At 39.5% G+C, this 22,919-nt stretch overlaps 3 protein-coding genes across 7 annotated transcripts in view; 2 read left to right on the top strand and 1 right to left on the bottom strand.

Moving 5' to 3' along the window:
• The first annotated feature begins 615 nt into the window (after window positions 1-615).
• Window positions 616-8,530, top strand: dpp4 (dipeptidyl-peptidase 4). 2 transcript variants are annotated; one of them, XM_055059218.1, is made up of 26 exons: window positions 616-765; window positions 865-952; window positions 1,550-1,645; window positions 2,037-2,131; window positions 2,232-2,306; window positions 2,390-2,442; window positions 2,595-2,661; window positions 3,027-3,147; window positions 3,488-3,642; window positions 3,721-3,818; window positions 3,913-4,042; window positions 5,236-5,271; window positions 5,512-5,610; window positions 5,701-5,771; window positions 6,037-6,090; window positions 6,176-6,288; window positions 6,383-6,430; window positions 6,510-6,608; window positions 6,924-6,993; window positions 7,087-7,281; window positions 7,410-7,464; window positions 7,644-7,743; window positions 7,832-7,890; window positions 7,965-8,037; window positions 8,206-8,279; window positions 8,369-8,530. In XM_055059218.1, exons 1-26 carry the CDS (start codon window positions 763-765, stop codon window positions 8,459-8,461), a joined length of 2,220 nt encoding a protein of 739 aa, XP_054915193.1. In that variant the 5' UTR covers window positions 616-762; the 3' UTR covers window positions 8,462-8,530. The 2 variants fall into 2 exon arrangements, with proteins under 2 accessions (XP_054915193.1, XP_054915194.1); XM_055059219.1 differs by lacking the exons at window positions 616-765; window positions 865-952; window positions 1,550-1,645 and having other exon boundaries at window positions 2,228-2,306.
• A 1,020-nt stretch (window positions 8,531-9,550) lies between these two features.
• On the top strand, window positions 9,551-12,626 carry LOC129378749 (glucagon-1-like). The gene is made up of 6 exons (XM_055059220.1): window positions 9,551-9,673; window positions 9,756-9,862; window positions 11,273-11,428; window positions 11,531-11,644; window positions 12,033-12,176; window positions 12,282-12,626. Exons 1-6 carry the CDS (start codon window positions 9,566-9,568, stop codon window positions 12,304-12,306), a joined length of 654 nt encoding a protein of 217 aa, XP_054915195.1. The 5' UTR covers window positions 9,551-9,565; the 3' UTR covers window positions 12,307-12,626.
• A 281-nt stretch (window positions 12,627-12,907) lies between these two features.
• LOC129378679 (sodium-driven chloride bicarbonate exchanger-like) overlaps window positions 12,908-22,919 on the bottom strand; it is a 38,259-nt gene continuing 28,247 nt past the window's right edge. For 2 of the 4 annotated variants that reach the window (XM_055059078.1, XM_055059079.1), the window contains 11 exons: window positions 22,637-22,742; window positions 22,317-22,478; window positions 20,354-20,467; window positions 19,761-19,922; window positions 19,434-19,685; window positions 19,030-19,098; window positions 18,776-18,949; window positions 18,583-18,705; window positions 18,437-18,501; window positions 18,198-18,311; window positions 12,908-17,194 (listed from right to left, as the gene is read on the bottom strand). In XM_055059078.1, the coding sequence (XP_054915053.1) occupies window positions 17,119-17,194; window positions 18,198-18,311; window positions 18,437-18,501; window positions 18,583-18,705; window positions 18,776-18,949; window positions 19,030-19,098; window positions 19,434-19,685; window positions 19,761-19,922; window positions 20,354-20,467; window positions 22,317-22,478; window positions 22,637-22,742 (1,417 nt within the window). In that variant the 3' untranslated portion in view covers window positions 12,908-17,118. Of the gene's footprint in view, window positions 17,195-17,895; window positions 17,934-18,197; window positions 18,312-18,436; window positions 18,502-18,582; window positions 18,706-18,775; window positions 18,950-19,029; window positions 19,099-19,433; window positions 19,686-19,760; window positions 19,923-20,353; window positions 20,468-22,316; window positions 22,479-22,636; window positions 22,743-22,919 lie in introns of those variants that run through there. The other 2 variants (XM_055059080.1, XM_055059081.1) reach the window with 2 other exon arrangements.

Below are 22,919 nucleotides of genomic sequence, written 5' to 3'. Positions count from 1 at the left end.
TGCCAATCCAGGAAGAATACCTGCTGAGAGAATGAAAAATGGAATTAGCTTCGCCGTACAATTTATTCTCCAGATTTTCAGATCTTGAATAGCAAAATAAGTTTACTTTCATCTGAGAACAGGACTTTAGACACTGAAAAACTGTTGCTCTTAAAAACATTTAGGATGCTTCTGACATCTTGCTTGTGTAAGTCACCACAAGCAAGGAAACAGTTGTGGCCTGATGTCTTGGTTACATCGGTCTGCCTATAAAACTGAGTTTGAATACGTTTATTGTAATGGGCTTAAATCTTGTTTTGGTATTTATTTTATTTAGGATTTTCTGAAGTTCTAATCACCAAAAAAGAATCGAAACAAAAACTCCTACGTGTATTGAATAAATCTATGAGTTTCATCTTATTTATTAAATTACAGCAGTAAATAAATATGCTGTTAATTCAGCATCGTTTTGACAAGAATTGATCCTCTGGATCTGTAGGAAAGCTGAGCAGTGTTTCAACATTTCAGCGTTGAACGATCAGTTATCCTGGGAAAGGCTGACGCCTCACCGTTTCCACATATGATGCGTTTGTGACGGCGGGCGGTTTGGAGATAGCCACTTCCTCAAACGCTGGAGAACTTTACCCCGCAAGTTCACTTCACGATGCCACCTTTGAAACTTCAGCTGAGATAATGTTTAACTCCAAAGCATGACTTTGGCGTTACTGTGCAGCTCTCCGCGTTTGTAGCCTGGTGGATGTGGACGCGTTATTCACGAAAGCAATGGTCGGTATTTATTTGTTGTTTTTTGTTTTTTTTTTTTTGTTCACACTTACACACTTTTTGTTCCGACTCTGTTAAAAGCTTCTTCGTCTTTCGCTCCAGGTCTCCGTCGCCAAAGTGCTGCTCGGACTCTTAGGAGCCACGGTGGTCGTGGTTTTGATCGTCGTGCCCACGGTTATATTCTTGAACGGTGAGTGTTTTGGCCGTGAAAAGGTCCGGCTGTGGCACACGCCGCTCACAGAACCCGCGCGCGTCATTACGCACGACAAGCTGAATGTCGAAACTCCAAAGAGGGAAAATGTTCGGTTCGGATATCGACGGTTTTACAGTCAAAAACAAAGTGCGGGGATTGTGTGCTGTGTGGGAGTTCACAGGTCGAACCGAGCCGGCTTTCTCCGCAGTTTGCCATGGAAAACAACGAAACACAAATCTGAAAATGTTGGTCAGTTTGGATTTGGAAAATACGCGACCCATTTGAAAAGACGTGACGTAAGAGGAGGAACACAGCCCAATCTGTGTGATGGATGGACATCCATCCATCCATCCATCCATCCATTCATCTTCTGGAAATGTTACAGAATATGACTGTCAGTGGGTAGAAGTTGAGGCTTGTGTGTGTCAGAAATGTCTAACTGTGGTTGAAAAAGCGTTGTGGGCTCATCAAGTCCAACTTTCAAACAAAATTCGGGTGGGATTTTTGAGCTGAAATGCATTTCCCTGAACTAAATAAGGACAGGGATCGAGTTCAAGATCCCCAATGAAAGCCAGTTTGGTAACTGTGTTTCAGACGACGGGAACGCAGAGGACATGAAAACGTTTGGCCTACTGGACTTTTTCAACTCCTCCCTGAAACCAGTGTCCTACAACATGAGATGGATTTCAGGTGAGGTTTAAAGGGGGGATAACTAAAAAAAAGATTGGAAAATTATGGTACTGATAACACCCAAGCATATACCAGTGTGTAAAGCCATAAATGCATCATTGAAGACTTTTATTATGTAATATTTTTTTATTGACGGTGCTTCTTAGTTACTGTTTCACTAGGCTGCACCTCTAATACAGTTTCTCTTAAACTCTTGCAGTGCTTTGAAATGTTGAGTTTTAGTATCTTTAGTACTTTTTCATATTTTGTCACATTCCAACTATGTGGCACGCACCATTCGGACGATACATCAGTCATGCTTCCAAGTTGTTTTCTTCTCTTTTTGTGGGAGTTTCTCCTCGACTGTGCTGTGTTTCGCGCTGAATAGACAGATTTCTGTCTTCCACAACAGATTATGAGTACCTGCATAAAGAGGCCGATGACTCTGTCTCCCTCGTCAACTTGGAAACAAATGTTTCTGAAGTATTTCTGACAAAGGACAAGTTTGTAAGTGCGATTAAAACAAAGATCATGTCAATCGTAACAAATAATGTGTTTGTTTCCAAGTTAATGCAATAGTACTTAAGTCTTTCCTTAAACAAGACAGATCGAACGCCACGCTTTTGACTACAAGCTGTCTGCTGATCGCAAATATGTTGCCTTCATGAGCAACTACAATAAGGTACGTGAAGCTTCTATTTACCCATTTCGAGTCAAACCTGACACATTGGAGGCTTTTGACCCTTTCTGCTTTCCTCCAATCAGGTGTGGAGACATTCTTTCACGGCTTCTTACTCGCTGTATGATCGCGAGTCAGGGTAAGTCACTTGTTGATCAACCGATATCCTGGTAAATCCAACTGCAAGAACATCCAAAATATTTCAAAACATACTCCATAAATTTCAGCATTTCTACTGAACATGTAAATATTCGTGTCACGAACTCACTGATTCGCAACAATCTCTTTCAGAAAAAACATCTCTGGCATTCTTGATGAAGTCCAGTACTTTGCATGGGCCCCAGCAGGCAACAAACTGGTAAGCCTGCAGGAGACAGTCATGCTGAAAAGACAGCGCAGTACTAAGCAAAAACAAGCAGTTTAAGCCTCTACTTTACAGATTGAAGGATTTTTCTTTTTTTTTTTTTTTTGTAATGTTAAAGTCTGACACCTTGATTCTTTTTTGTGGTGGGTATTCTTCTGTTTGGGATTATGATTAATTTCGCTCAGTATGGAGAGCAGTTTGTGGTTGATTTAGTGACAATTCTGTCTCTACAAGACAAGCCCAGATCATCAACCCCCCACCACCGTGCACATGTCTACTTTGGTCACACTTGGCTATATATAGAAGATGAATCGTCTGTGTATTTTTACATTTGCTTCCCCTTTCTGTTTGATTTCCAGGCTTATGTTTGGGACAACGATGTGTTTCTGAAGACCAGCCCCGAGTCACCAACCCAGCAAATCACTTCCAACGGAGAGCCAAACAAGATATTAAACGGGATTCCAGACTGGGTGTATGAGGGTATCAAAGAATCACAGTCATTTTTTCCATGCGGAACCTCACCCTGCTGTCAAAACAGCTGACTTTATGATATTCTTTAAAAAATAATAATTTCTCAAGAATGCAGTGAGTTATTTCCTTCTGGCATTTGTCAATAGGCTGATTTCTTCCAGATGGGGGATTTCTGCTACAACTCAATCCACCCTTCTAAGAATATATGTCATGCCCCACCCCAAATATGAATTGAATGTCACCTCTGAATCATTGTGGCAACTTCAAATGCTACATGAAGTGAACCAGGACAAAAAAGTTGAACATGTGGGTTTTTGCTTCTACATTTCTTTTTATTTTCTACTTCCAGAGGAGATGTTCTCGTCCAACCAGGGCTTCTGGTGGTCACCTGGTGGGAAGCATTTGGCATATGCTGAATTCAATGACACCCTGGTGCACAAAATTGAGTACCCTTGGTACGGCGAGGGCCAGTACCCCAGCACTATTTCAATTCCTTATCCTAAGGTGGGTCTTTGTTCTTGTCATGGCCTCTCTTGTATTGTGGACTTCCTGGTTCATCGTTCATGTTGTGCTTTGTTGCAGCCAGGTACTCCCAACCCGGTTGTGAAGCTGTTTGTTGTGGACACTGACAACACCACAATAGTCACAGAAGTTGTTGTTCCAGACTCATACAAATCAATGTAATATGTGATATGTAATGTACGAGATCATCCCCCTAAAGGAATTTAACAGAAACAGAGAATTTGATGCAATTTTTTCTGCCTCCATCCACAGTGAACACTACTTGGCCACCGTTACCTGGGTGACTGACACCCGGATAGCCGTTCAGTGGCTAAAGAGACAACAGAACCGTCTCATCCTTCAGATTTATGACCTTAATGGAACTACATGGGATCCTGTTGAGGTCAGTCCTAAATTATGTGTACATGTATAAAAGTCACATGTGATAAACTTTTCACATTTTCCCCAAACTTCATTTTGTTTTATTGTGGCGTCAAGTTAGTGTGGAACTTGACACCTTTAATACTTTTAGAAGGCGTTACAACATTTTACTACCAACAATATTTTTACCACCAACACAAAATCAAGCAGCAGTAAATTTTATCAGCGACACCTGACGATTTCCTTAATTTTGGTAAGTTTGATCAGCTGATATTTACATCTTAAGCCAATCTTATCTACCTCAAGACAGGTCTGAAAATAAACAGCTGTCCTCTTATGCTCTCCAGTGAAAGAGGTTGGAGTGACAGACCAACCAGGTCATGTCTGCACACTTGCAACAGTTGCCCTACTGTTCCCAACTCAGTGACTTTCTCGGTATATTTAACAACATTTCATGCAAAAAAAAAATTGGTATTGGCTAAAATTGTAATCGGCGATCGGTACAACACTAGTGAATTCACAGCAGTGACCCATAAAACATGATGGCCCATGAAAGACGAAACTTTATCCCACTTATTCTGGGATAAATATCCAAGGTTTCACAGGTCAGTGAAAGGTTTTAATGAAAAAATTTAATATGTGCAGCGGAATTTGGTTTTTCAGTTCTGTGGAAAAAAAAACCCACTCACTCTCTGACAGATCATCAGTTTATCAGGTATTTAAATTAGCTAATCAACCACTTTATTATCCCAAAATAAACATCAAACCTGAGATTTACAGTAACTCTTTAATCAAATGAGTTACAACAACATTCATTTTCCCTTTGGGATCGAGAAATTGATTTTGAATTGAACTGAATTTAGACAAAGATGGATGCTGATCATGACAATTTCTGCTAACAGCTGGTGAAAACGCGACATTTAAATTTAGAATGCTACATAAGATCAATTAAAAAAAAACTTGAAAAAATTTCTTGGAAAAAACCCCCCAGAAATTTGGGCTAAATATAAAAGTAGATTTAATACCTGCCTAAAAGTTGTTTGCTTGTTAGTAGAGCCCTACTTCCAACAAAGTGTACAACATCTGGAAACATTTTTCCTAAATTCTTTTCCGTTTTGAGGCGTATCTCGGCTTTGAGCTGCTGAGATAAAGGTTCGTGCGTTTTGATGAAACGTGACTTATGACAGCCATAAACTCACTGTTATCTTATTACAGAATCTGGAGCTGGACAGTCCGGGCTGGATTGGATGGGTAAGTTAACTCCCTTTGGTAAAACGTTAATCGTTTTTCTCTAATCTACAAATTCCACGATGAGACCATCATGACCTGCAGTGTCAGGCACTGCTGGTCATTTAAAACATAGAAAACTTATCTGATATTGCACAAGTCCGCTGTTGGGTCAATGTAAATGATCTATGTTTAAATGTTTCCAATTATGACTATATTGTAAACATTTACGTCAGACTACATATTTTTAATGTTTTCTTCTAGTTTTCTCCACCAGAGCCAGTTTTTGCGCCTGACGGGAACAGTTACTACCTGATCAAGAGTGATGTGTCAATGTACAAGCACATTCATCATGTGGTTGGGGTGAGTGGAATGATATTAAAAAAAAAAAAAAAAAAAAAAATCTTGCACAATGTCTTGTCAACACTCATTCTGCTCTGGCTCGTCATCCAGGGAAAGGCAACAGTCATCTCACCGGGATTCTGGGAAGATCTTGCTATTCTGAAAGTCAGTGAAGACAGTGTGTAAGTTTTCTCAGGGTTTTAAATATACAGTAGTCCCTCTGAATGTGACTTTTATATAATTCTCCTCTTAGGAAAAGGTCTAAATTGTTGGGCTGCACATCTGTGTTGAATATATTGAAATCCTTAGAAAACATCTAGAATTGAAATGTCTTTGTTCTCCGCTACTTTACTCTATTTCCAGCAGTACTGATTCCTCTAAAAACTAATTCCACATTCAGAAAACCACGCAGTGACAACTTCTTCCTGGATTCCATTTCTTCCTCAGGTATTATTCGAGCAACGAACACAACCACAAGCCAGGAGGGAGAAACGTCTACCAGTAAGAATTTGAACTTCCCTCTTGTAGGAAGTATCATTTCCATAAGGAAAACTTAACATTTGCATGTTGTATGTTTGGACGCCAGGTGGACGAAAAAGCTGAGCTATAAGTGTCTCACCTGCATTCTTCAAAAAGAATGTGAATATAACTCCGTCTACTTCAGCCACAATGCTTCTTACTACCGCTTCAGCTGCCACGGTCAGTTATACCTCATCTGACTTTTGGAAAAAGTTGCCACTCTATGTAGATTTTTATCACAATGACACTGAATTATTTTTTTGTTTGTTTTAAGGTCCCAGAATTCCACAGTACTTTCTTGTGGAAACTAGAACTTTTAAAAGTAAGCAACAGTTTAGATGAATTATCTTTAAATGACATGAAAGGACAGACAACATATATTTACTTGCTCTTATTACTAGAGATCAAGGTTTTGGAGGACAACAAGGTATTTAGCGATGCAATAGCCAACATCCAGATGCCCACCATGCGCCGAGGGACCCTTAAGATTGGCAAATATAGTAAGTAAACGAACCTGCAACTGGTAGACATTTATCACATACTTCCTTTTGTAGCTGTCGAGTCTTGCAAGGCGAAAGAAATGGGTTCAATTCCAGCTCCCCCGGCAATACAGTGGTGTTCTTCTGTGCCTGGACTACTGATCCAGCAGCAGTACTGCTCAAAGAAGTTGTAAACTTAGCATTTATTTGGTCTCTGTAAATTGTCTCTATTAGAGCCATTGGGGGGAAAAAAATCTAACTTTAGCCTCAGAATTCTGAGAACCAATTGTCAATTTATATGGCCAATGAAAAAAATTAATTTCTTTTTATTCACAGACCTTTGGTATCAGATGTATTTACCCCCAGGCTTTGATGAATCCAAGAAGTACCCTTTGCTAATTGATGTGTAAGGATCCACTGCATTAAATAAATAACAAAAATATGTAGAAACTTAACTCACAAAAAAACAATATAATAACAAATCTGCACACCGTTCCAGGTATGCAGGTCCTTGCAGCCAGAAAGTAGACTTCAGGTACAGAGTAGGCTGGTCTACCTTCCTGGCCAGCACTGAGAAAGTCATCGTTGCCAGCTTTGACGGAAGAGGAAGCGGTTACCAGGGTGACGAGCTGATGTTCGAAATCTACAAACGCCTAGGAACCTCCGAGGTAGAAGACCAGATAACGGCGGCAAAGTAAGAGAATCTCACGCAAACATCTCACCTGGCCCGAAAAGTCTCCATAAAAATACATTTTGTCATAGTGCAATGCAGTTCTCATAAATTTCACAAACTAACTACCTTTTGTCATCCTTTCTCTAAAGGGAGTTCATCAAAATGGGGTTCATTGATAAAGATAGGATTGCTATATGGGGATGGGTAAGTAGTTAAGACTTAGAAAGCAAATATTGACTGTGTAAGAATAGGATTGGAGCTGTTGATGTGTAATATTTTAGAGTACAAAGGCCAAGTCGTGGCTCTAAAAATAAGTTAATGTTCCACTTTGACGTAAGTGTGTTTTATAGTGCTGATGTAATGAGATGAATTATCTTCCACAGTCCTATGGTGGATATGTGTCTTCAATGGTCTTGGGCTCTAACAGCGGTGTTTTCAAATGTGGGATGGCAGTGGCGCCGGTGTCCAAATGGGAATATTATGGTATTTTAATTGGTCTTGATAGTCGTCCTATTTCGGGGCACCGTAATATCGGGACTTTACAAGATCTGCATTGATCTGTTTGTTCCAGACACCATCTACACAGAGCGCTACATGATGCAGCCCTCAGAGAACCCTGACGGATACAATGTAAGCTTCGCTATCCGTTATCAGTCATCGCATCCGTTATCTCATCACCTAACCATAAATCTGGCTGTGTTTAGAACTCGACAGTAATGGCCAGAGCCAAGAATTTCCGTTCAGTCCAGTACCTTCTGGTTCACGGAACAGCCGACGGTGAGTTCCTACCCATAGGTGTCCAAACGTTTTGCAACTTGGCCACGAAAATGTTCATGTTCGTCCCGGATGTCATAAAAAACATGCAAAAACGATTATATTGCAAAAACAAATATAGAATATTTTGAAACGTACTAGCCTAATTTTTATGTTTGGTATTTTTTCTAGATAATGTCCACTTCCAGCAGGCTGCTGAGATCTCAGAAGCCTTGGTGAATGAGCGGGTGGACTTTGATGCTATGGTGAATATGTCTTAAGATCCAAATCATTATTTAGCAAACAAAGCTGCCAAATATGTTCTTTAAGTTCTTTTTTTATGTTTTCCTTTCAGTGGTACACAGACAAGGATCACGGACTGGATGGCTTTGCCAACATGCATGTCTACGTTCACATGACTAAATTCCTGAAAAAATGCTTTGAATGAGATTATGTATGTTTTCATTTGCTCAACTGCATAAGATATTGTTGTAATAAAAGCTGTATTAAATTATCATATCTTCTTCTTTAGCACTTCTTTACCAAAATGTATTTACCAAATGAAAGTAGAGAACAAAAATAAATATGCACACTGACCATGTTATATATATTTTTGCTATAATTTATGTATAAATACTACGATTTGTCATATTTTTGCTTAAGGTTATCATACTGTGAGTGTAATAACATTGCTAGAAGCAGCTGGTTTTACATTGCCGTTTGCTTATAGCGGATGCACAATGACCTGAGAAACACTCAAAGACATCTGAAAATATTCATGTAAGTGTTTCACTTGGAAATAAAATGTTGCATTCTGTTAAATTTGTATGTTAAATATGTTAAGTTGTTTTACCTTGAATTAGCTCCATACATCTGATGAAAAGCGAGTCAAAATGTTTCTGAAATAAGTTCACAGATTGCTGTTTATATGATTCCACGGACTGGATGGCTTTGCCAACATGCAGGAACAAAACAATTCATGATAAGTAGCATCTTTTTGGCTTTTGTACCTTGAGATGTTCTGGTTTCAGACAAAACGTAGAAATTGTAATGAATCTGATCATAACTTTATAAATATTATAAATATTTATTGGGCCACATCATACCGCAATAAATAGTTTATTCCAGCTTGCATTTCAACCTAGCTAAAAGAAAAGAAAAAGCAGCGGAGACGTTTCCTGAACATTACCGAGCGCTCTGGTCGTAAAACTCAAACTGCCGCTGAGGTAAAAAATGATCAATATTTCCAATTCTCTGCGTCTGATTGGCGAGAAGCCTCAAATACTGACTCACTGTCCAAATACACCGTCACACGTACTGCTTCCCATCGTGATGACACAGTAGCGCATTAGAGCATCTCTCTGACTGTCTATTTGGCAGGATGAGCAGCAGTTGTTTGATCTTAACACCTAAGTACAAGCAGGCATCACGCATGAACTGCGCCTTTCCACCTGCACCTTTCAAATGAACAAACGCACGGCTCGTTTACTTACCCGTCACAGAGGGGTCCAGTGTCTAATGGGTCGAGAGTAATGGGACCGTAAAGTGGGACATGGGACTTCCTCTTCTAGTATATAAAGCTGGAAGGGAGAAGCAGGTGATTACACAGGAGCACCAAGCAGAGGATCTAACAGCACTGTTTGGAAGGAAACAACACAAGGTGAGTTGAATCTTCTCGCCTTTTCACCACCTTACCTTCAGCTGATGAACTGGTCTTGTTTATGCCTTGTTTCATGTCGCAGCTTGGAACCATGAGAAGCATCCACTGCTTGGCCGGCGTCCTTTTGGTCCTGGGCTTCGTGCAAGTCAGCTGGCAGGTTCCTCTACTTGGCACTGAGGACAGCTCGAGGTAAAGCTCTCCAGGTTTAGCACAATTTATCTCAAAAGACTCCAGTCTGTGATATACAAGAGTTTGGAGGTAGGATTTATACAGACTGTACATCTAAACACAAATACTTTAAGATATCAGAGCACGTTAACAAAATAGCTTTACAACAAATAAACGGTCGAGCGTGAATAAAAAAATGTTTCCCAGAAAATCCTATGAGAAAAAAAAAATCAACATACAAAACAATGGTTGCTTTGTTTTTAACATGCAACACTGTTTAACCCTTCCACAGCCTGGCGGGGTCGCACTGACCCCGACCTCCCCGCTGTCCGACCGCGACATCCACCTCGCTCCTCCTGAGCGTCGCACTAAGACTGGAGGATGTACTGTCACTGTAAACTTGATTAGAGTTTTTAGACCAGTGTTGAGCTTAAAAGTTGTGAGCAGGTAAACACTTTACTTGCTGTAGATATCAGTCTTGGAGTCTTTATTCAGTGCACATCCAGGATTGGTGGAGCTAATGGCTAGTCCGAGGGCACCAAGTCCAAAGCAGACTTGTATCATCTAAAAAAATTTTTTTAAATCCAGCATATAATCCATAAAAGTGGCTAATGGCAGTAAAATTTAACACAACTGAAATCAAATGGAAATTTAAGTAGGAAGTGGTATTTCACAAATCATCATCTGGTGAGACTCTGAGAATGAATCCTGTAAAATCCTTATCATCAGACAATAAGACTGTAAAAAACAAGAAATGGTTTTCCCAATTTTCCTTTTTTTTGACAGATATTTACTTTTAAATACCATAAAACACTTTCGGTGTTCTGTTCACAGTATGTCTCCCACAGGAGGATTCTCAGTGGCGCACAGCCTCCAAACTCCATTTCCTGTAGCAACTACTCAACTGTTTCTTTTTCAATAAGTGCCCAGTAAAGCGGTTTGACCTCATACTGCCTGAATTTATTTGCATTAATATTTTTAAAATGCTGGTTAAAAAAATTAAGTAAAAATTTATTTGAAGATAGAATTTGGCTCTGATGAAAATTCATGACATCATTTATAATTGAGCAAAATAAAAACATTTTTAGTCAAAAAAGAGAATAATATTGAATTTATACTGTTTTACAATTTATTTTACTGTACTTTTCATTGAAATTATTATTCTTTTATTACTTTATAGATTTAAAATACAGCTTAAAAATGCAAAAACCACAAAAAATGCCAAAACCCCGGCTTCAAGACGGCAGCCAACAACTTCCACTACATTTCTTGCTATCTATATTAATGGCTCACAAGTTTTTCACAGAACTTCACTTCAAAAATCTTGAACTAGGACGTTTTTGAAGAAAGCTCCACCGTTTAAAAACTTGCACAAACTATTTTTGGGAATGAGTTGAGATTATCTGTTTCCGTGCCTTGTGTCTTTTGCAGTTTTGAGGACGACAACAGATTAGCCAGCGGACCCCAGGAGCTGTCAAACATCAAGAGACACTCAGAGGGAACGTTTTCCAATGACTACAGCAAATACCTGGAGGACAGGAAGGCCCAAGACTTTGTCCGGTGGTTGATGAGTAACAAGAGGAGCGGGTTGGTATAGGATTTACATTTATATATATTTAAAAAAAGCCATTTGAGAAAGTTTTGAATTGTCTGCCTTTCTTCATCGGGTAATGTTCTGTTTTACTGCAGCGCCGATAAGCGCCATGCAGACGGGACCTTCACCAGCGACGTCAGCTCCTACCTCAAGGACCAAGCAATCAAAGACTTCGTTGCCCAGCTCAAGTCTGGACAGATCCAAAGAGAGTAGGCCAATCCTCCGTCTTTCAGTTCCAAAGCCTCCAAAAACCGCCTGGCTGTTTGCTTCCACCATGAACCCATCACAGGAACCAGAGTGATCTTGAACTAATCATCTGCTTTGTGTTGCCCTTCATCCATTGTCCTATGTTTTTTTTCCCTTTCCTTTCTTCTTCACGTTGTGCTAAAATAAATCAATGAACCTTTCTACTGTGTTGATTTGATATGTCTATTGGCACCCGGTGCAATGAATCACAAAACACACATGCAGACAGTGAAGCTAGCATGACCCGATTACAGCAACAGCTATAGCAACATCTGCTGGCTTTCAGGCCAAACATTAGAGGGTCGCTGACCCTTAATGGACATTGTTTACATTGTGTCCTTGTGAACATAGATCGGAAATGGACAGCCTGGCTCAAACGATCAGCAGGAGGCATGTCGATGGAAGCTTCACCAGCGATGTGAACAAGGTGCTGGACTCCATGGCTGCCAAGGAATACTTACTGTGGGTCATGACCTCTAAACCTTCAGGGGAAAGGTAATGCAAAGTCCACACGGCTGACTGCGCAAATGCTAATGCTTGGTTGTTGTTTTTTCTCCCATTAGTCGTAATAAACGTGACTGTGACTTTTGTCTTTTGCAGCAACAAACGGCAAGACAAACAATGAGAGTCTTTTCAGGCCCCACTTAAAGCCATATTTCAGAGGAACAGGAAGCCATACCGCTTTGCATGTTAATATTTTTTACTTTACTTTGAATGTGTTGCAAAGATACAAATAAATGCTATTCTTCCACAGACAAAAGGTGCACAAGGGAAGAAATAAAATTCAGGGCATGAAATTGTCCACAAATGACAATTATTTGCTATATTTCTAAGTTGCAAACAAGAACACCAAAAGTTTTGTCTCAGGAAGTCCTATGGAAAGCACATGATTGTCATAGCAAATGAATATTTTACTCTGCCAAATAAACCTTGTCATTTATTTCATCTCTACCTCCTTTGTTTAGAGTACAACCCCTGGTTAAAATGTTATTTTATTGTGACGGAAATTTCACAATTGCGCCAGATATGAGACTAAAACTGTGCAAAGCAGCAATAATCAATGTTCAAGGTCCATGTGGTTCAATCTAAGCATTCTGATTATCTAATACAGCTCTGTCAATATCCCATACTGCAGTTGGGGTTTTGTCAAGTGTATTGAGACAAACTACCTTTAAAATAAAAAAATATACATACATACATATAATTGTAAAGCAAAACACAAACAATTTCAGCTGTTTTATATCTTTATTTATGTTGTCTTGCACACACTCTCTCATTCTCATGAAACTAATTACAACTGCACAACAGATCTGAACTTATAGTTCTCCATAAAGGTGACTTAAGTCACTAAAACAAAAAGTGCCCGTCTAATAATACCAAATTTAAGGCAGAATTCCACACAGAAGTGGTCAAAATATCTGATTTTGATTTCATTTTGACCCACCATTGGTTTCTCTAATCAGCTAAGAACCATCGGTTGGACATTGGGGGGGTAGAGGAAAGATAAACAAAAATCTGAATTCGACACATTTCTTATTAGTAATATATTAGTAACATTTTACACATAAAATATTCTATATATTATACAGTGTTAAGACTCTTTACCATTTACATTTTGCCCTTACCAGAAGAAAAGAACAGGATTATTGCATCTCTAGAGGAACCCATGATCCTGCAGTGATATAATTTCACCATCATGCAGGATTTCTTAATTATTTTTCCTTTTAAAAACAATGAGCTTTGGATGCTAATACACACAAAGTCAGTTTCCGAGGAGATCACATGTTCATAGATGACACTGACTGACAAGATGATGAAGAGTATGCTGGAAAACACTGAGCTGTTTGTACAATTGCCCAAAAGTTAAGCATTAAAGTTTCTCTCTGATATTCTTAAGCAAAAAGATAGCTAATGTTCGCTAAAGTTACATGTTACCGAACTACGCTGCCATGCAAGCTTGAAAATATCATTTTTATTTAAGCTGTCCCAGAAAAAACAAAAGTGCACTAAAAAGAAATAACTGGGAAATAAGCTCATTCACTTTCTTACTTTGGAAGAGTAAATTGAAAAGACTGATATGGCTCTGGTATTTCTTCATAAAATGAAATGCTAATGCGAGCAAGGAGATTAAGATTTTTTGTTCCTTTTTTTTTTTACAAATTACATTGTATGAGCTTTTTAAAATGAAACAACGAAGACGTAAAGTGCTTGTCAGCTTTAGGCCTTTGACAGTGCTATGAAAAAGTAGTTTTCCACGTTCACATCTCTTCTATTTATACTTTTTATCACATTTTGCATCATCTATCCTTGTGGGTGTTTCCAGAAAAACTGCGGTAAATCAAAATTTTGAAAATTTGGATAACTTTTTTGCCTATTAAATGAAATTATTAAAATTTGACATTAGAGATTGACAAAAAACTTTTAAAAAAAAAGAGACTACATCTGTAATGGTCCAATACTTTTTCGTAGCACTGCAGCTACTTTCGAGAAAAGACAAAAGGGTTTCACTATTTACAATTTTTGCGTTTCACCATGCAAAACGTGTAACTTTAGCTTTGTGTTTAATGACGTGAGGCAATTGCCAGCACCTGCTCACCATTTTGTCGCTAATAGTTTTAAACATTTCACACCTGATTTTTTTTGGGGTGGGGGTAGGAAAAGTTTTCCATGAAACCATTCACACAGACTCTTGTATATATTGAATAAATGTATGCAAATACTTGCAAGGACCAATTTAATACCAGTTTTGCACACAGTACATTGTGTGACGTTTCTGGAGTCAAACAAGGCATAAAGTGCTTCTTTGATTTATCGCGGTCATTTACAATCTTTGCGATTAGCCTCGCCTGCCTAGTCAACTCGCCACTGGCTTTAGCTTCATGTTAATTCTGCCGTGTTGTAGTTTTGAATATTTATTCCCCAGCTTTTTCCGATATGAAGTGGAAATGTTTTGCGCCGACAGCAGCAGGGAAACGAGAACTTTGACTTTCTTGATTTGGAAGAGTAATTTGAAAAACTGATATGGTTCTTACATTTCGTCAGTGAATTGATTTTGATGCTCGTTTTGTTGAAGTCTAAAATTTGTGGGATAAATCAGAAATGATATAAAGTACATATCAGCATTAGGTGCTACACTTGAGTCAGACCAGATAAACAGTTTCCACATTTTCAGTCTTTGTCAACCAAGTCAACCTCCCAGTAACTTTAGCTTCAGGTTTTTGCAATGACGTTAGAGGGGGGCAGGTCATTTTTTTACCTTTGTCAATTCATACTTTTTGGACATATTAGCTCCTCTTAAACTGAGCCATCATTAGAAACCTGTTGCGAACCTTAGTTTTGTGTTCACTTTTCTCCATTTCAGTTTGTCGTTTTTGTCGTTTCTCACGTAGAACTGAGAAATTTCTCAGACCACATCAACTTTGACAATTTAAAGACAGTATCTGTGATTTACAGTCTGCTACCTATGAGAAAATATATGGTCTTAAGCCTGTCAGCACAAGGTTATTTCGAGTTATCAGGTTTTTAGGAAGTCAACTAAAGAAACAAAAATAGGGTACCATAAAAAAAAAAGATTTTTAAATTGATAAATTAAGATCTACATAAGATTGAGCATTTATTGAATTGTTAATTTCTATAATTTGACAAAAAAATTACCTTGTCTTTCATGGCTACAAAATGTGCAGGTATGAATTGGTGAAGGGGGAATTGACCAATCAGAGGAATCAATCTTCTCAGTTCATTCTTAGTAAGAAGGCTAAAATGGACATTTCTCAGGAAGTAAACCGAGGAAAAACTCGACTGAAGGAGAAACATTTATATGTGCAACATCAAAGGTGAACACAGCCACTGACACGTAGACATTTAGATTTACATTGTAGTATATAGAAAATGTTGACTTTCAGAAAGTTACATAGCCAGCGCTCTTAGGTTGGTGTGAGTTGGAGGAGACCATTCTATTACCATGCTATTCTAAGGTGCGAAATACTGCTGCAGCATTCATTGCTCCACATGAAATCCATTGCACTTGCTGTGGCAGGTGTTTTAAAGAGACAACTTGCAGTTGTTTTTATTTTATTTTTTTGGAAAAAATATAAAAAAACATACAAAATACAAAGAAAGAAAATGTTAAAAATCATTTGTAATCTGTCAGGAATTGGCCTATGGACTAAGATATTGTTGGAGTCATAATTCTGGCTTCACTCTGTTGCTGGTTCTGTATCACCATTACACTTAATGGTCCGCACCAAGTTAGGCACCAAGACGGGAACGGTCCGATTTGGATGTAATTTGATCCGCATGCAGACTAAGAAGGATTAAAATGGTAGAACAGAGGTTTTAAACGTTTTATAACTAGAACCATGTCAGCAATTTTAACAGATTATCACAAAAGGACCTTAAAAAGAAAAAAAAATCTTTATCCAGTGGTTGCAGTTTGATGACGTACTTTGGTTTTGAAACGTTTTAACTGGAAAACTGTATCAAAGGTTCCTAAAAGTTGGAATTCTGAGCGGGATCAAAATCCGTTCCGTATAAAACTTGGTGAAAGTTGTGGTAGAAAAAGTCGGGGGGGTGTTTGCATTTGTGACAAAATATTTCACACAAACAGTGCTGGACAGCCTCATTTGGAGGTTGAAAGTACAAAATGCAGAAAAATACACAGTAGTTAGTTTCTATTTCTATCTATTTATTCGGATCATTTGACATCTAACGTAGCAAATCCTATTGATTTTCAAGCAATGCCTATGTTTTGATTCGATATCATTCCCAGTTTGGAATCACTGCTAAAGTGTCCAGATTGTTTGCAATTTCCCTACAAATACAAAAGATTTCTTCTGGGCATCATTCAAAGCCAATGCAGCAATATATGTATCTTTCGGGAATGCCGAAAGATACAATGGAAACGCCACAATGGCAACATTTTTCACATTAGCGGAATGTTGGTAAAGTTTTGCACACGTTTGTGACAAAACGGCAGCTACTGAGGGGAATAAGAAGAGCAACCAATAGTGGAGCAATGTCTTACAGATACCAAAGGCTCCTTCAGCAGATGATAGACTGTTAAAGTGCTTGACAGCTTAGTTTCAACAGATATTGTCATATACACTCTCTGCAACATGCTAGCCTTTCACTGATTGATCATTCCTATACCCGTTACTGGTCTGAATGCGGATCAAATTAAGTCCAGAGTTGGTTCTTCCTTGTTTGCCTAACTTGGTGTCTAACTCAGTGAGTTTTCTTATGTTGCTTATGGTTTCCAACAAATACTTCTTTCTTCTGAACTTGCACACAGACTTACATGACTAAAAACACAGTGTAGCACAGTACATAGGTGGTTGAGTGTGGCACGGTATATTTGCTTTGTTTTTTTTTCTCTCTCTATTTTTCTTTTATTTGTATTTACTGATTGACGGCACAGTGGCGTCACCAACATGTGTCCTCACAAACTCGTCTCCCTGTCCAGGCTCTTGTTATGCCTCCTCCGCTTGTGTCGCTTTTCACCGCTTCTGGCGCAACTTCAGGGGAAGAAAAAGGAAACGAAAAAAAGTTTAAAGCAAATGGAAACTCAGGATGATGGGATGATTGTTAGGAGACATGCAACAAAACATGCAAATATGTCTGACTGGATATTATGTTTCTTTTCATTAACAAAGAGCTAATGTTGCCTTTTGGTTTCATTCGTACAGATTAAACTTTATTACGTTACAACGGCAATCGTCGTACAAACACTTAGGAAAAACAATAATTTTAACATTCGCAATTCGAAACAAGTTATAAAAGTTACAGATCGCTGCTACAACTTGATGTGGTTGTAACACAACAAAATGTGCAAGGACCGTGAAGATTTTTATCAATGCATTTAAAATCTTAAACGAACATGCACAACCTGACGACATGAACGGTTCAACGGCGGCGATAGTCACTTCATATCATAGAGTTAACCAAATCAAGACATTATAGCAGGGGTGTCAAATTTCAGTCCTGCAGCTTTTATTTGTCTCCCTAGTTCAACACATCTGAGTCAAATGACTGAGTCGCCTCTTCAGGATGCGGTTGAGTTCTGCTAATGTACCAAAAATTTTAATTCAGGTTTGTTGAAGCAGTAACATGGCTCTGGAGGACTGGAGTCAGACACCCGTGCTACAGACGGTCGGTTCCAGCATGCAACACAAAGTGAGACTCTGCACGGCGACAGGGACTGTTGGGAACAGCTTACCTTCGGGGTATCAGCTTCTGAGAGGTTAGGAAGGGGAGCTTAGGGGCATGATGGAGCGAGAGAAGCAGGCAGGACAAACTATGTTAGTCTATGCAGCGGGAAATCTGCAAGGGCACAGCTGCTCTGCAATGCAGATCTTTCTTTTCTTTTCTTTTCTTCACTGGAAAAGTAGCAGTTCAGTCATAAACACCTGCCACTTAATATGGAGGCCTTTCCAGAAGAAAAACTTTCAGATTTTGCATCAACAGCAGAAGTACTTATGTAGTACGTTACCCATGAAGCGTTGGGAATTATCAGCGTACCTTTTCGATCCCAGTTCCTTTTTTGTGCTCTCGGCAGGACTGACGCCCTTCCACATGTTCCCAAAAGATCCTTTAGACATTTCGTCGGTGATGTTCACCGTGGCTGGGTCACCCCTTCAAACACAGCAGAGGGAAGAAAGGTGTTTCAGTCTTAAGAAATAGAACTTGTTTGCTTTTTTGTTTCATATTCTAATAGAATATCAACACTCAAAGCTAAACTAAAGGTGGAAAACACTCACCTGTAGTGCCCCTCTAGTGGGACTTGAACGATCCCTTCCTCCTCTGCGATAATACTGTGTTCCTCCTGCAGGAAGAGACAAAACAGAGAAAACCTGCAGCAAACTGTAAGGCATCCAACATCTGAGACTGCGCTCCTCTACTGCACCTCTTGTGCTGCGTCCTCCAGCTTCTTCTTCTTCCACTCCGGCATCAGATCATCCAGCCAGCTCAGTTCTCTCTTGGTGAAGATAAAATCCAGCAACTTACGAATAAACACCAGCGCCAAGACCTGGAGAAACAGCCAGATGAAGATACCAGGCAAGCGAAGATGGCACAAGCAACAGACACAGTCAGGTTACCATCATGGGGAAAACAATGGCCGCCCTGGAGGTCTTGATGACCCACAGCAGGACTAAGCAGCTGAGCTGGATGATGGTGAAGAGGTGGACCTTCCTCAGCGGCACATGTCGAAGGTAGATGAAGTCGGGCTGATGTTTGGCTGGCATGCCGAACAGCTTCAAGCGATCGAAGAACTTTGAGGATACAAGCGAGATTTATAAATGAGTGTTTTGTGGGTTAGCTCTGGCTCTTGCTGGACTCTGTGCATGCTCACCTGAATGCCTCTGAGGGAAGATGCTCCCATGTAGAGAAAGACGCCGTAGAGGACCGGCATAGGGATGAACTGAGAAGAGACCAGCAGAAAGGTCAGGGTCAGGATCGCAAAACTTAGAGCTATGCTAATTTAGTTATGGTTTTGTTTCAATCTGTAATACTTTCCTAACAAGTTTATGTCAGATCATGATTTTTTTTTTATCTCAAGTTGTCATTATTTTCCAATGAATTTCTGACATTTAAAGACTTTTAAAGTATGTGAGGAGATCCTGGTGACTTTAAAATTCAGTCCAGATTACTGGACTGAATTTAACGGGTAAAATTTAATTCTTTAAAAACCGGTTTCTGTGCAACTCTACTAGCATTTTTGAATGCTTTTTGACGTGAGCCGAGTACGGTAAATACTTTTAGCATGGAGGTCATGAAGACGGAGCAGCCCATGAGGGTGAAGATCATGAGGCCGGTGAAGCGCTGCTCGCGGATGCCCAGGAACTTGGGCTGCTCTCCAGGAGCCGAGCACTCCGACTCCAGCTTCAGGCTGTTCACGTGGGAGATGGAGAGCACGGTGGCCGCCACGAACCACGGCAGGCCCATCACCGAGCAAACGCCCAGCATCACCCCCACCACGAACAGGTCCAGGTGGTAGCCGCAGCCTTTCTGCAGGGGCCGACAGGGACAGACTTCAGCGCTGATGAGGCGTCGCACGGCAAAGAGAAATGAGCTGGTGCAAACCTTCAGCTTGTGCTCCTTCCTGTTGATAATAACTGCTGTGATCTGCTGGTCCATGAAGATGAGGATGGTGCAGAGCAGAGCGGGAATAAAGGTGACGATGGTGGTCCACCACGGGTTGGGTCCTACCGGGTTTATAATCCAGCCCCGATCGTCTCTCGTTGGCTTCCAGGAGTAAAATAGGACATTTTTCTTAAGTGATGAGATATCTAAAGATTTTATACATAAATGTTCAAATAAAACATTTAAAACAGGATTTAGATTATTATTTTTTGGTGGAATTTGCATGTATAATACTTCAAAATATAGTTTAGTGATAAAATCTGGTTTCTTTTTAACAATTGTCAGATTGTTTCACTTACAACAAGACATTTTCCACAATCAATATTAAGGAATTATCATTTACTTAAAACAAGCTCTCATATCTTGCCGAAAGGTAAAGTTAATTTTGTCCAGTTTAAAGTGTACTGAGATATTTGCACTTGAAAGTGGACAAAGATCATAGTGAGATTTTGTGTTTTTGCCGATCAAAATCTTCTACTTTACTGCAAACACAGGTGCAGAATTTCACACACAAGGCTGTCATGGGGACTTACTTTGAACTTGTTGGGGACTTGTAATTTAGGCGATGGGATTCCTATGGCATAATCAACAAGGACCATAGTGAGGATAGTGATAAAGACTGCAAAGTCGCTGATGACAGCCCTCACCTGGACAGAACAAAGATATACATACATATCCTTTAGACAAAGACCATGATGAATTCAAACTGGAATATGGAAAAAGAGTACAATTCAAGAACACCTTCAAAAAGAGTATTTATTCAGGTTGCCCATGCATTGTGTATCACGGTGTATCAGGGCCGTCGTATATGGAAAAACAATGAGTAACTTTCCAACATTTTTTTTTTAATTTTGAGAGATTTTCTACAAAAATCTTTACAACGGTCATAATATGCCATCGCAGTTCTCAGCTGAAAATTAAGAAAAAAAAAACCAAAACTATTTAATAATGTCTTCATTCCATCTGCTTCGTTCCACTGATTTTTAACTATTAATAGTATAGCACTGGTGTTCTTGAAAATGATTCAACTTCTGTATTTTCTAGTAAAACAAACAAAAAAGCTGCCGCAAAAAATAAAGAGCAAGAAAAAGAAGAGTTCTTTTAAATCAAAACAGCGACATTCAAGAAACTCCGATGTTGCGGCATAAATGTATAGGATGCTTAGAAGTTATTGCAAAGTAATATTCATCGCCACAAGGTGGCGTTCAGACGACACGCTGGAGTGAGCCAACATCACCCCACACTGCTGTGTGTCATCTCAATGACAACCCATAGAAACTTTGCATAGAATGGCCACACAGACTGCATCGCTCTCGCTGTGCTCCCAAACAGCCAGTAGATGGCAGTATATGCTCATGATGCAGTTTCTGTATTATCACTTATGCAGATTTCAAAACTAAATGGAGGATTATTAATAAGTGAAGTTGGTTTCATTCTGCAGCTTGCAGGTCCTTAAAAAGGCCCTTTGTGTGAACAAAGAATAGATATTTTGAAATTATGGTGAGAATATTTAGTAAACTTTACTTTCCAGATGGAAGTAAAGTTTGCATTTTAAACCAATGTCCAAGACTGAAGAGAAAGAGTGGAGAATCCATTCTGCTTCTAGTCCAGAGGATGATTTGATGTCATCTGCTGGTTCTGGTCCATCTGGTACTGGGTTTTCTGAAATCTGTGCTCCTTTCTGCTGACAAGGCTGATTTCATTTTCCAAAAGGGCTTGGTACCCTTTTGGTACCAAGCCAAAGACACTGAAAGCTGGTTCACTGCAGTTGAAGAGCTAGCATGTGTAATAAGCCTTTATAATATCATTTAAACTGTACTTTTACTAAGTAACAAACTACATGTGAACTTAAACTTAATTTAAGGTTGAGGAGGAAAAAGATAATAAAAGTGGCTCGAAATAGAGCCCAGAGGATCCCCAAATGTTATTATCTTCAGATAAAATTCCCAAAGCAGCCCTTCTCTGCTGCGTTACGAGCATTCTGCTCTGAAATCTCATCAAACAACATGTTAAACCAATAGAATATATTAAATGATGAGTTGAAATTTCTGCTTTTTACACATTTCTTAAAGATCTGGCCATCAGATACTCTTCTTTTGCGGATGTAAGACCTTAGACTGTATAGTGGGTGTTTTACACCAGTAAACTCGATTTGATTAGGGAGCAAAATAGCAGAATATGTTATTTTTTCAGCTGGTGCGATTCACAGTCACTGCACTGTTTCAAACGATCTAAACTAATTGAAAAACCTGTTCCCCTCCTCGCCTGTGGTTTCTCTGACCAAGAACTACTGAAGGAAACAACACAAAACCTCAGAAGAAGACCAGCGTAACTTCCTTTTTTCACCAAATGTAAACAAAAATGGAGTAGTATCAGATTTCTCCATTGATATACAATACTAGCATAGGCATCGCAAATAAATCCAACATGCTCTCTAAGCCACAGAGACTGAAACTAAAATAACAAAACATATAAAATTAGTGTCAGTTTGAGTACCTTGGTAGGGAAGTAGCGGCTGAACTTGAACTCCTTTAGGAAGGCCGACATAAAGACTGTGGTGAAGAAGAGCACCACGCACCAGAAGAGGACGTCTGGGATGTACGGGCCATGGTGGCCACAGGCGGGCCCCTGAAACTCCCCATGTAGCATCTCACACTCCTACTGGCCCCGGTGTGAATGGAGACGATGATGGATGTGGTAATAATCAAAGGGCAAAGAGACGAGGCAGACAGTCGTTGAGGAAAACGATTTACAGGGATGTGAAAAAATATTTGGCTCAGTGGAAACATTCCTGTACAAATAAATGGGTTCTTTACCTTGACCTCCAGTGAGGTCCAGTTGACCTGGGAGACTGTGATGTTCCTCTCATCCCAAAATCGCAGGGTCTCATTGCTCGGGTCCCTGGGCTCAACACAGCTACACCTGTTTGAGATTTAAAAAAATCAGTACGCTTTAAAAAGTCATTTTCTTACATTGTAATCGCCGTTTACAAGTAACGCTTCAACCATAAACTGTGTCCTTCACCAATGAACCAAGACATAGCTGTGGTACTTTAGCATGTTTTGGCCAAAAATGCTGAACTTAGTACACTCTGCAGAT

This window comes from Poeciliopsis prolifica, unplaced genomic scaffold (assembly GCF_027474105.1).
Source record: "Poeciliopsis prolifica strain line A6 unplaced genomic scaffold, Auburn_PproV2 SCAFFOLD053, whole genome shotgun sequence".
In the NCBI taxonomy this organism is placed as follows: Eukaryota; Metazoa; Chordata; class Actinopteri; order Cyprinodontiformes; family Poeciliidae; genus Poeciliopsis; species Poeciliopsis prolifica.
This window is presented reverse-complemented; position numbering and strand designations above follow the sequence as displayed.

Coding starts and splice junctions, on each gene's coding strand:
- LOC129378749 (XM_055059220.1), top strand. CDS start 9,566: ATGGGACTTCCTCTTCTAGTATATAAAGCTGGAAGGGAGAAGCAGGTG. Junction 9,863..11,272: donor GGCACTGAGGACAGCTCGAG/GTAAAGCTCTCC, acceptor TGTCTTTTGCAG/TTTTGAGGACGACAACAGAT. Junction 11,429..11,530: donor ATGAGTAACAAGAGGAGCGG/GTTGGTATAGGA, acceptor GTTTTACTGCAG/CGCCGATAAGCGCCATGCAG.
- dpp4 (XM_055059218.1), top strand. Junction 2,443..2,594: donor CTGTATGATCGCGAGTCAGG/GTAAGTCACTTG, acceptor AATCTCTTTCAG/AAAAAACATCTCTGGCATTC. Junction 3,819..3,912: donor CCAGACTCATACAAATCAAT/GTAATATGTGAT, acceptor CTCCATCCACAG/TGAACACTACTTGGCCACCG.